The 12,886-nt window shown below is 51.6% G+C and overlaps 1 protein-coding gene and 1 long non-coding RNA gene across 3 annotated transcripts; one reads left to right on the top strand and one right to left on the bottom strand.

Moving 5' to 3' along the window:
* Window positions 1-1,776: 1,776 nt before the first annotated feature.
* On the bottom strand, window positions 1,777-3,593 carry LOC134377198 (uncharacterized). 2 transcript variants are annotated; one of them, XR_010023433.1, is made up of 2 exons: window positions 3,311-3,593; window positions 1,777-2,987 (listed from the first exon to the last, which is right to left on the bottom strand). It is a non-coding gene; the product is annotated as an uncharacterized LOC134377198 (long non-coding RNA). The 2 variants fall into 2 exon arrangements; XR_010023432.1 differs by having other exon boundaries at window positions 3,335-3,593.
* A 327-nt stretch (window positions 3,594-3,920) lies between these two features.
* Window positions 3,921-11,058, top strand: DTYMK (deoxythymidylate kinase). Its single transcript, XM_063095799.1, has 5 exons — window positions 3,921-4,085; window positions 4,283-4,391; window positions 6,920-7,010; window positions 8,695-8,892; window positions 10,562-11,058. Exons 1-5 carry the CDS (start codon window positions 3,956-3,958, stop codon window positions 10,670-10,672), a joined length of 639 nt encoding a protein of 212 aa, XP_062951869.1. The 5' UTR covers window positions 3,921-3,955; the 3' UTR covers window positions 10,673-11,058.
* The last annotated feature ends 1,828 nt before the right edge of the window (window positions 11,059-12,886 follow it).

Here is a 12,886-nt window from a genome sequence, read left to right as displayed (position 1 = left end):
AATATTGAAAAATAGAAACATTTGCTGTTCTTGTCAATTATATGCTTATAAAAATTCAAACCATACACTGACATATAAAACTCCCAGGATGCAAGACTGATTGTTTTATTCACCTTTGAGTCCAAATGTTAGCAGTTAGGGTGCATCCGTCTCGGCCCCCATGAGAAAACCAACACATGACTGCACACTACCCACTTTAAGTGTGTTTGGGTTTCTATGTTGGGTTTTTTGTTTGGGGTTTTTTTGTTTGTTTTTTAATTAATGGGTTTTATCTTTTCAAGCAGTTTTGGGGGAGAAATCGAGAAGTACAGAGTTCTTCCCCCAACCCCCCTCAGTTTCCACTATTATAAACATTTTGCACTATTGTGGTACATTTGTTACAATTAATGAAACTATTGATACACTATTATTACCGAAAATCCATAGTTTACATTAGTTCGCCCTTTGCTGTACATTCCATGGGTTTTGACAAATGCATAATGTCAAGTATCCCTGTTACAGTATCATACAGAGCAGTTTCACTGCCCTAAAAATCCCCCGTGTTTCATCTATTTTTCCTTCCCTCTCTCTCCCTGAGGCCCCTGGCAACCATTGATCATTTTACTGCCTCTACAGTCTTTGCTTTTTCTAGAATGTCACATAGTATTGGAATCATACAGGACGTAGTCTTTTCACACTAGCTTCTTTCACTTATAAATATGCTCTGAACGCTCAAGCCTTTTTTTTGGCTTGATAGCCCATTTCTTTTAAATTGAAAAATATCCCAATATATGAATATACCACAGTTTATTCATTCACCTATTGAAGGATGTGTTGGTTGCTTCCAAATTTTGGCAATTATGAGTAGAGCTGTTATAAGGATTTGTGTGCAGGTTTTGTGTTTTCAGCTCATTGACGGAGAAATTGGTCTTCATGTTGTTTTTTTGTTTGTTTGTTTTGGAAAAATAAAAAATTATGGGGCCGAGCCCGTGGCGCACTTGGTAGAGTGCTGCTCTGGGAGCGCGGCGACGCTCCCGCCGCGGGTTCAGATCCTATATAGGACTGACCGGTGCACTCCCTGGCTGAGTGCCGGTCACGAAAAAAATAAAAAATAAAAAATAAAAATTATGGGGATCTGAACCCTTGACCTTGGTGTTGTAACACTGCACTCTAATCAACTGAGCTAACCAGCCCTAAAATAAAATTCCTTAACTATTACTAAAGGTAATGGTCCTTCATATATATTGAAAATAACTTTTCCCAGATAATAGTTTGTCTTCTTTCACCCAAGAAAACCGACAAACTCTCTTGCAGGGACCCTGTTTTAGAAATTGCAAGAGGGCCGAGCCCGTGGCGCACTTGGTAGAGTGCGGCGCTAGGAGCGCTGCGACGCTCCCGCCGCGGGTTCGGATCCTATATAGGAATGGCCGGTGCACTCACTGGCTGAGTGCCGGTCACGAAAAAGACAAAAAAAAAAAGAAATTGCAAGAGCAATGACTCCCTCTTGCTGTTCCTTTTTTCTGCTATATGCATGCTTGTACTTCGAGCAGTTTTCTCAACTTTAACACAATTGACATTTGGGGCCCGGTCACTCTGTTATGGGGGGCTGTCTTGTGCTTTGTAGGATGCTTAGCACCACCCCTGGCCTCCTACCCACTGTTTGCCATTAACACCTTCATCCCAAGTCATAACAATCACAATGTCCCTTTGGGGGCAAAATCACCCCCAGTTAAGTACCAGTGCTTTAGGGGAAGGCTAAGACACTGTAACAAAGAAACCCCAACAAAATTCAGCGGCTTAGAAAAGACAGGATTGTATTTCTCTGTGTAACAGCCCCAGTGTGAAGAGTACAGGATGTGGGCAGTCATGCTCCATGGGGTCACTCAGGTTCCTTCTAGTGTGGTGTCTGCCCCCAAAGGACCTCACCATTGTCTATGTGGTCAAGGCTGGGTTGCAACAAGGGGTGTGTCAGGGACAGAAAGTGCAGGGTGGGAACCTGATGCCTGAAGGTGCACCTGCCAGGTTTGCTCACATTTCATTAACGGTAGGTAACTTTGATACCTGGTCACATCTGACTGCAAGGAGGGCTGGGAAAGTGAGACTCACAGGGCAGCGATGTGCCCAGTACAGTCCTATTCTTCCGGAAGTAGTTGAGTGCTATGGACTGAATTGTGTCCCTCCAAAATTCATATGTTGAAGCCATGACCCCCAAGTTGATTGTAATTGGACTTACAAGAAGAGGAAGAGATACCAGAGCACTCTCCACCATGCAGAGGCAGTGCGAGTGCAGCTGTCTGCAACTCAACGGGAGAGCCCTCCCCAAGCATCGACCCCACTGGCCCCTGGATCTTGGACTTCGAACGATGAGAAAATAAATCGTTATTTCAGCCACCCGAGCTATGGTGCTTTGTTATGGCAGCTGGAGCAGACTAACAGTGAGGAAGACTTTGATGAATAGTTAGCAACGTTTGACATAATTCCCATGGGATGGAAGCTGTGGCTCACTGAGAAATGGGGTATAGGGTTTCACTGTCCCTTTACTTTTTTTTAACGACAAATCTCAGGCACAAAGCAGAGAACCTAATGAAGGCCATGTGCCCACCCACCAGTTTCAGGATTTACCAACTTAAGGCCAATCTCATTTTACCTGTTTCCACCCACACTCAGACCCAGCTAATTGGGAAGCAGATCCCAGCATCCCATCATTCGTGGCGGGAAAGCCACCGCCGTTCTCAACGGTGCAGAGCTCCCAGCGGTCCTTGGTCCGCAGCAGTGAAGCAGGTTCTCAAAATCGCAAGAGGAAAGAGCCTTGAAGGTCGCGTCACCCACAGGCGCCACCCTGGACTTTGTGCACAGCCTCACTCCAGAGACGCGGCTCCGGCTTTCTTCTGCCGGTGCAGAAAGGGACGTCCGGGTGGCCGCTACCTGGTGCACTAGACGTTAGAGCTTCAGACATCTAGAGCCGCAAAAGCCTTCTGAGAAACACCGAGCGGCCCGCGTGTCCGTCCCTAAGATGGAAACAGCAAACGCGACGCAGCGCCGTTCAGGCTCCAGGGCTCTTCCCCGGGCGCTCGCGCCGCCGTCACCCACCCTCGGGGGCGTCGTCACCCACCGCTCCCCTCCCCCGCCGTGCCTGGACACCCGGACACCCGCACCCCCGGACAACCGCACACACGCACCCCTGGACACCCGGACAACCGCACACACGCACCCCCGGACAACCGCACACACGCACCCCCGGACACCCGGACAACCGCACACACCCACCCCCGGACACCCGGACAACCGCACACACGCACCCCCGGACACCCGGACAACCGCACACACGCACCCCCGGACACCCGGACAACCGCACCCCCGCATCCACGGCCTGCCAGACGGGCGGGCGCCGCGCTGCTCCGGGCTCTAGGAGCAGCAGGGAAGCCGTCCCCTCCCCGTCTGTGCGGGGTCGCCGAGCACCGGCGTCCCCCGCCCCCGCCCGCTTCGCAGCCCGCTGACTCCGTGCACGCCCCGGCCAAGCCCCTGCGCCCAGCCCGCGCCCCCGGCCGCTCAGACCCGAGGCCGGGGGCCCGCACGGGACTCGGCGCGCCGACTTCCTCCGGGAAACCCGGGACGCCACCGGAGAGGCGGTGCGGCCCAGCACGCAGGCGCGGGCGGCACCCCGCCTCTCTGAGGCCAATCCCCGCGCGCGCCGCGGACGCTAGCCAATGGGCGCTGCGGAAGGCGCCCCGCCTCGGCCAGCCCCAGCCAGTCCCCGCGCGCGCCGCGGACGCCAGCCAATGGGCGCTGCGGAAGGCGCCCCGCCTCGGCCAGCCCCAGCCAGTCCCCGCGCGCGCCGCGGACGCTAGCCAATGGGCGCTGCGGAAGGTGCCCCGCCTCGGCCAGCCCCAGCCAGTCCCCGCGCGCGCCGCGGACGCCGGCCAATGGGCGCTGCGGAAGGAAGGAGCGGCGGGAGCAGGAGCGGGAGCGGGCGGCGATGGCGGGCCGGCGCGGGGCACTCATCGTGCTGGAGGGCGTGGACCGCGCCGGGAAGAGCACGCAGGGCCGCAGGCTGGTGACCGCGCTGAGCGCCGCCGGCCACCGCGCCGAGCTGCTCCGCTTCCCGGGTGCGTGTGCGGGGCGTCCCCGCCGTGTGGTGCTCGCCGGCCGAGGCCGCTCCAGGCGTCAGAGAAGGCGGCGGGCAGGGGAGGCCCCGATCCCCAGCGCGCCCTCGAGGTCCCCTTCTCCGGGAGACTCCGCGGAGAGACAGTGAGGGGTCACCGGTGAGGAGCCGAAGCCTGACCTCGTTTGTACTTGTTTCCAGAAAGGTCGACGGACATCGGCAGACTCCTGAGCTCCTACCTGGAAAAGGAGAGCGACATGGAGGACCACTCGGTGCACCTGCTGTTCTCTGCGAACCGCTGGGAGCAAGTGTGAGCGCGGCCGGCTCGGCTCGGGCTTCCCGGTGACGCCGGGGAGCGCTGGGGGCCGAGGCTGTGCTTTAGTGTCCGCCGGCTTCTGTCCTCAGCAGTCCCGGGAGCAGAGGCGGCCGAGCGCCGTAGCTCCCGCAGAACGCTCTGAGGCTGCTGCTTCTCCTGCCCTCCCTTTTTGCAACTAATAGACTTAACATTTTCTTTTAGATAGTTCGAGGTGTACAGAAAACCGATCAAACAGTAGAGTTCCTACATACCACCCCCCCCTCCCAAGCCCGCTTTCCCTGTTGCTTACATGTTGTCAGTGTGTCCTGTTTGTCACCATTGATAACCAGTATGGATACATTTTTAACTGAGTTTAAAGTTTCTATTAGGGTGCACTCTCCCCCACACCGTTCACATTGTATCATCCTAGTAAGATTCCTGTAGCATGCCCTTTCCACTGACACGCACGTTGCTTTGCTTTTCAGCACAAGTGGGGTCACACCATACAAATTACTTGGCAGCTCACTTTCTAACTCTGCCTTGCAGCTCTGTGCAGCAGAGAGGGAAGTAGCTCTTCCTCGTTCTGTTTTGGTGCTGTAGAGTGCTTTCTAGAAAGATTGTCCCGCAGCGCATCAAGCCGGTTCCAGGCTGATGGACTTGCAGTGGTTTCTCAGTGTTCTGTTGCCCAAAACCCCCTGTTACTCTCCTCAGGCTTAGCTTTGTGTCGCCTAGAGAGGCTTTCCCCACTCCAAGTTTTTGATGAAAATGAGAACACTTTTGTCATCTTTTAGCACATCTGGAATTTATGGAGGTAATTGTTCCCATTTTGCTTTTTGTGGCTTTGTGGAAAAGTAATGTAGTACGTATATGTCCAATTCAAAATGAAGAAGAACGCTGGTTTTACTTTCTAAATAGTAATCTTACCCCAGGTGCCCAGGCCTGCGCCTCTGTCATCCAGCTGTTCTGCCAGAGGTTGCTTGTTTCACTAAGTAATGTGCATTTAAGTTTCTTTCCTGTCTTTTCATGGCTTGGTACAGTAGTTCACTTCTTTTTGGCGTTAATCAATATTCTATTGTCTGGATGTACCACATTTTATCCACTCGCCTACTAAAGGACATTTTGGTTGTCCAGGTTTGGGCAATTACGAATAGAGCTGTTATAAACATCTACGTGTAGGTTTTTTGTGGACATAAGCTTTCACCTCCTTTGGGTAGATACCAAGGCACCGTTCCTGGGTTGTGTGGTAATGATATGCTTCGTCTTGCGAGGAAGCACCAAGCCGTCTTCAGGGTGGCTGCACCATTCTGCATCCCACCAGCGACACATGAGGGTGGCTATTGCTCCACATCCTCTCCAGCATCGGGTGTCGTCAGTGTTCTGGATTTTAGCCATTCTCATAGGTGATGTATGATGTGGAGCATCTTTTCACGTACTTACTTGCCATCTACCTTTGGTGAGGTGTCACTTAAGGTCCTTGGCCCATTTCTCTCCCACTATGGCCCAGTGTTTCATGGGGTTCTCTCTTTTCTTACTGTTGTATTTTCAGAGTTGTTTACTTTGGACACCTGTCCTTTTTCAGGTGTGTCTTTTGTGCATATTTTCTCCCAGTCTGAGGCTTGTCTCTTCTTTCTCCTGACAGTGTCTCTCACAGACCAGCTTATCAATTCTTTCTTTTATGGGTCATGCCTCAGTATTCTATCTACAGTCATTGCCAAACCCAAGGTCACCTAGGTTTCTCCTGTGCAACCTAGGGGTATGTATGTCTAGGAGTTTTATGGTTTTGCATTTTACATTTATGTCTGTGATGTATTTTAATTCTTGTGAAGTTTGTAAGATCTGGCTCTAGATTCCCTTTTGTGCATGTGGATGTCCAGTTGTTCCAGCACCATTTGTTGAAGACGGTCTCTGATCCATTGTATTGCCTTTGCTCCTTTGTCAAGGAGCAGTTGACTACATTCACACAAGTGTCCCTGGAATTTGAAGGCACCGGTGAGGTCGGCTGTTGGGCCTTCTTGGCTTAAGGGGTGACTCTTGCTAACATCAGGCCCCTTGTCTTTGCACATCTAAGAGCTTTGCAGCTGTGGGGATGATGGTGGGCCTGGTGTGGTTTGGTTGAGAACATCTGTGACATCCTGTCTGTTCTTGTCCTTGCAGCCCAGTCTTGGGGATGTGGGTATAGATGCATCACCTGCTGGCTGCACCTGCCGCCCTCTCCAGCACCATCCTTCACTCTCTTTTCTGCTTGCATTTGCCTTTCCATTTCTCTTCCCCGTGTCTCTGGAACATACAGCTTTATCAGTTGCGTGTGCTGCTGTTAAATGCGGTTATTCTTTTCATGTTGGGCTTTGCTGGGAGTACCCATATGGCATTTTCTAAAGAAAAGCCACAGCTTTCTTGAAAAAAATAAAGTAAAATAATGTTATAAATCACTGTGCCATAGTTGTTGTTGTGTGGGATTTCTGAGTTGTCAGGATAACTTAAGCATAATAGGTCAGGACCTATGAAAGCAGGACCAGGGCTAAGAAGCATCCTCTCTTTTCCAGGCCTTTAATGAAGGAGAAGCTGAGCCAGGGCGTGACCCTTGTTGTGGACAGATACGCATTTTCTGGTGTTGCCTTCACAAGTGCCAAGGAGGTGAGTGCAGGTTGGCCCTCATCAGGGCGATTCCAGGTACGTGGACCCAGTGCTGCCCGCATTTGCACAGAGCATCAGTTACTGCATGAGTAACACACTTTCCAGATACTTTTTGGAGTTTATGATTCCTCTTATGTTCCGTTTACCTCTTTATTAGATTAATTTGGTTATTGTCAATAGGAAGAGCAAACATTTATGTAGCTGTGGACTGTTTTCACAGACATAACTGTATTTTTTATTTGGATGATATATTTCACATGCATTTCCAAAGATGGTTCATTAGCAGGACTTTTCACCCAGTGTCCTGCTTTCACAAGCACGATCACGAGCCTCAGGGCATCTGGTCTCTGCCACAGCAGACAGCGTCATCGGTTCCTTCACAAACGTTTCAGCACATATCTGAAAATAACTTTTTAAAAAACGTAATCTCACCCAGAAAAAGTCAGCAGCCGTTCCACAGTGTTGTCAGACATTCAGTGTCCAAGTTTCCTTCACGGCTCTTCCTCAAGAGCTGCTTGATTGTCTTGTTTGTATTTTTACAGTTATATTGAATCAGAATCCAATTAAAGACCTTACATCAAAACATCTCTTAAATCTCTTTGGATATATAGGTTTCCACATCTCTTCTTCCATTAACATTTATAAATATGTTATTTTTGTAAGGCTACTTCTTTTTGTTTTTTGACGGCTGGCCAGTATGGGGATCTGAACCCTTGACCTTGTGTTATTAGCACCGCACTCTAACCAAGTGAGAGCTATGAACAAGCCAGCCCTAGAAGGCTACTTTCAAGAGGCACATGGTGTGTGGTTGTCTCCTTTTTGTTATAAAAGCCCTTGATGATGGTTAATTGCAAGATGGTGACCTTTTAATTCAGCCATTTCTTCTTCATGTGCTGGCTGGAGTCCTTCCCCTATGAAGTATTCAGGTTGTATAATAGACAAATGGTTGACGAAGCATGGACTTGATCCCTACACCCTCCTAGTGTGCTGTGACCAGCAGACATGCAGGCTCTGTGGGAAGGGCCGGTGGACTCACTTCCTAAGCTCACGGTGTCTTCCTGGGGTGTGTGGCCCTGAGTCACGGCCTTTTTGGCCCTACCTGTCCTCCAGAAATGGAGACACCAATTTTAGAGTGATGAGAGAGGGAATGTGCGTGTGAGATCTAGCACAGCCCTGGTATGCAGCAGGTTTCCAGGATTGCCAGTCTCCTCTCTTCCAAAGCGGGATGACCCCCTGGCAGGTGTGGGTGGAAGGATGTGGCCGAGGTCCTGTGCCCATCTCTGGACCCATCTGCTCTCCAGACCCCACTTCCCAGGCGGGTGGGCCCCGAGGGTCTCTGCATGGTTGTGCTTTCTTCCAGGCCCGCACATCTGGAGCTGCATCAGCAGATGCACTGTAGGACCCAGGTGTGGGTGACGAGCACACAGGGCCCTGGGCCATTCCATCTACTTTGCTGTCCACTTGTAAATGCATTTGCAAAAGAAAATGAGAGGAAGGTGGCGAGGGGGTAACTAACACATTTGCAATTTTAAAATTTTTAAAAGAGCCACTGTTGTGTAAGAATTCTCACTTATTGGTACCTCACCAAGTGTCCCCTCATTTTTTCCCTTTTTATGACTTTTGAAACAAAAAACTACACCCCACTAAGCTTTCTTTCCCTATCCATTGGGTTCTGTGTTGGCAGAATTTTTCCCTGGAGTGGTGTAAACAGCCGGACGTGGGCCTTCCCAAACCAGACCTGGTCCTGTTCCTTCACTTAAAATTGGCAGATGCTGCCATGCGGGGAGAGTTTGGCCTTGAGCGCTATGAGAATGGGGCTTTCCAGGAGCGGGTGCTGCAGCGTTTCCACCAGCTCATGAAGGACACAACTTTGAACTGGAAGGTGGGAGACAGAATTGCAAACTGGGAACCATGAAAAAGTGGCGGGGACTCACACCCTGTGCTGACTGGCATGGCAACACCAGCAGGGCTGCTGCAGTTTCTGTCTGGTTTCCCGCCTGTGCATCCTTGGGGGCAGCCATTCAGGGGTTCTTAGTGCGAGCAAATTCTAATCCTCCAGAGAGGTTGGCAAAACGCTGAGACTGGTGTCTTTCTGGTGGGTCAGGTGGGAGTGTGAGCAATGTTACATATTTGCAACTCCTTCAGGCATGAGACATGCATGTTCTGCATTTCCTGTCCTCTGCAAGGCCTTAGCCATGTGACGCTGTCATTCAGAAGGTGACATCCTACAGGCTACTTCATACTTCACCCTTCACCTTCTATCATTGTCATGAGAGTAGTATTTCAGCTTATGGTGTCCATGCTTAGGTAGTGGTGTCAGAAGCTGGAGCTTGCCAGTTCCAGGGGTCAGTGCTCAGACCTCATTTACTGTCCCCTCAGCCCACTGGACACATTTGCTGGACACCTGGTTCTCCTCCTGCCTCCCTCCCAACCGTGGTCACGCCTCAGGCGTCTCCTACCGTGCACAGTCTCCAGCTCTGAGGCTGTTCCCTGCCCCGCTTCTGCAGGCCTGACCCAGGCCCCACAGGGCACTTGGCCTGTCTCCCTGTATCTGGCTCCCTCCCATGTCTATAAATGTGCTTCAGCCCCAGTCCCAGGAGCCAATGTCAGCTCCTCCCTTCTCCCAGGATGCTTGACTCTGCTCTCCCAGTGGGTGCCACGTCTGGCCCCTTCTTGCTCCCCCTGCTCTCACCCTGGTCCCCAGCTCCACCTTCACTCCTGCACACTAGTCGTCCGTGCCCACCTTTGCCCAATGCAGCCTCTTTCCACACAGCAGGGGATCCAACCCTTGACCTTGGTGTTCTCGGTATGGCACTCTAACCCCGGGAGCTAACCAGCCAGCCCTCCGGCCCAGACTGACAGCAGAGGAAAGGATTCCCTCTCTCGCCTCTCTTCCTTCTGGTGGAGAGAAGTTGCTCTTGTGGGCTGACTCCGTTAGTGACTTTCTTCACTCTGTTTGTGTGAGGATGCAGCACAGCTGTGTTACCGCAAAATTCACCTTCCCCAAAAGGACAGGATGCAGACCCAAGGCCAGCTTGGTCCTGCCACACAACTTCTGCAGAACTTCCTCAAATTCAGAGTAGCTGCCCTGAGCGTGCAGGGGGAGTGTTGCCAAAGTGTGGACAGGGGCAGAGGCTGCCCTCTGTGCCTGTCTTCTCACTTGTGACCTGGAAGGAGTCACTCTGAGCTCTAGCGTTCTTCATGGGAAACAAGCCGGTGCAGACCCCAGGCACTGTGGCGACCATACCACACCTCACTCTCCAGCAGGTGGGCACTCCTTGGGTTTGGGATCGTGAGGAGAGGTTCAGAGCAAGAGGGGACCTTTGGTGCATGGTGTTTCTCTTGCATCTGGGCTGTGGCAGGAGTGGCGGCAGCTTTGTACCAAGGACACAGTCAAGATTCAGAGAAAAGTGTGGCATGTAGGGTCCTGGAGGTCCCCACACCGTGCCAGGGAGATTCAGGCCAGCCTGTCTGAATTTCCCACTTGCACTGGGAACAAAGTGAAAAGTGTTAACAGCCCTCTTTTTCTCCTGAATCCTCTGTGGGAACAGATGGTCGACGCTTCCAAAAGCATTGAAGAGGTCCATGAGGAAATCCGCACACTCTCCGAGGACACCATCCGCACCGCAGTACAGAGGCCGCTGGGGGAGCTGTGGAAGTAAACCCAAGGCTGCCACTCCATGGAGACGCCTGCTTCCTGCAGCCCCTCAAGAGGCGGAGACACTTGTCAAAGGCTCGTGGACACAGCCGTATTCGTATTCCACATTTCAGGAGCTGTTTCACAGCAGCAGAGACCCACATGTTGCCTTTTGTGATCTGGGGCTGGGGTGCACCCAGGACCCCTGCAGGTAAGGACCCTGGCAGTGCAGACGCCAAGAAATACGATGGACCAGTCTTCCTCTGCTCTCTCCTTTAACCTGTAGATATTACTTTATTAGTGTATTTTCTTACTAAAGTTTAATGATTACTCTATCTGAGCAGTTTCATTGAGACCATGGAAATGGCAATCAGTTGGAATTCTGAATTTCTTACAAGCATTAATAAAAATTGACCTGAAAAATGTGTTGTGAAAGGCTTGACTTCTCTTAAGACACCAGCCCTGGACTGGGCTGGCTTTGAGTGGGAATCTTCATGCCGGCTGGAGAAGGGCCCTGCGTTGGGACCAGGAGGGCCTTTCCCGACCTTAGTCCTGGCCTAGTGGAGGGATTCCCGCCGAGGCTTTGACATCTCAGGCGTGTCCTGGCCGCTAGTGGCCTGGCCAGGTTCTATCTGAGTGGCATTATGTCCTACATTCTGAATACATGGATGTTAATTTTGCTGTTATTTTTGCTACTACCTAGAGCTTTAGCTTTTCACTGCATCCTTTTAAATGATTCTCAGAATGATTTGTTGACCCTTGCTGGAACAGTCTGCCCTACACAGAGCACGTTCTGGGTCGAGAGCAGTATGGAGTGCTGGAATGGAAGGCAGGTAGGGCTCCCTGTCTGGGGACAGCAGCTGTGGGTCTCAACACCCTTCCTTTTTCAGCCAGGAGACTGGAATCCAGTCAAGACAAAAGAATGTGACATTTGAGTAAACACTGAAAGGGGCTTTGTGGATGGGATTAGGTGAAGGATCTTGAGATGGGAGATTGTCCTGGATTACCCACATGGGCCCAAAGTTACCAGAGGGGTGCTTCTTACAGGGAGGTAGGAGGGTCATGGTCAAGAGCTACAACAGCGGAAGGAGAGGTCAGAGAGATGCTCCATTGCAGCTGTGAGGGTGCAGGCAGCTCTAGAACTGGAAAAGCAAGGAAACAGATCTTCCCCTGGAGCCTCCAGCAGGAACCAGCCATGTTGACAGCACTTTTGGACTTCTACTCTCCAGGACCTCTGAGTGTGTGGGGACTGGCCACAGCAGCCACAAGGACTAACACGGCACTTGAGAGGCCATGGCAAGCTCTCAGGCCAACTCTCCCGGGGCCCAGCAGTGTCTCCCTTTCCTGTCTGGCTCTAGGCCCTTTGTGCCTACACCAGAGGGCAGGTGGATAATCAAGGGCATCCAGGTTGTCCCACAGGGATCTCATGGGGCAGGGTGAGGGGCCCACCCAGTACCCTGCTATACCCTGGACACATGCCTCCTTTCCCTGGGCTGTCGGAAGGGCCCTTTGTCATCATAAATCAAACCGAGGCACTTTCTTCAACTTCTCCCTGTTGAAGAGGGCTGCCACTTCATTTCCCTAAAATCACATCTTGCACTCTTCAGTTCACCCAGCACGAGAGAGAGGGCAGACGCTGCAGCTCACAGCGAGCCCAGCTGGCAGCAGGACGGGCTCCGCTCGCCCACGTCTGAGGAGCAAGCACTTTCGTAGCCTGCCACGGACCAGCCAGATCCTCTTCCTGAGACATTATGAGCTTAAACATTCACTCTCATTTTTTTCTGAAAATCACATCCAACCATAGCTTGAGGAAAAAAAATCAATAGACAAAACTTTCTACTGAAACTGTTATTATTTGCCATTAAGAATTGCAAACTATTCTACTAGGAATGAACAACATTCTCTTCAATAAAGCCTTTTTCAAAACACATGGGACAAATGTCCCCTTTGGTCAAGGTGTTCCGCCCACTCCCACGTCCCAGCAGCAGGACCCTTCCTCAGTGCCCCGCCAGCGGCAGTGGTGCTGTGCCGACGCGGAGGCGCAGAGCCCTAAAGGAATGGAGACTGTTGCAGCCCGCCCTCCTGTTCACCCCAACTGCATCTGAGGGAGAAAGCAGGACGGAGGGAAAAGAGAAAGAATAAGAGGAAATAAATGATGTCATCAACACTTGGGGGTCCGGTGGGTGTCCTCTGTTACCTCTTAACAGAGACGCCACGTGCAGCCACAGCCAGGACACGT

Source organism: Cynocephalus volans, chromosome 1 (assembly GCF_027409185.1).
Source record: "Cynocephalus volans isolate mCynVol1 chromosome 1, mCynVol1.pri, whole genome shotgun sequence".
In the NCBI taxonomy this organism is placed as follows: Eukaryota; Metazoa; Chordata; class Mammalia; order Dermoptera; family Cynocephalidae; genus Cynocephalus; species Cynocephalus volans.
The sequence above is the reverse complement of the archived record's forward strand: the minus strand, read 5'-3'. Positions and strand labels throughout refer to the sequence as shown.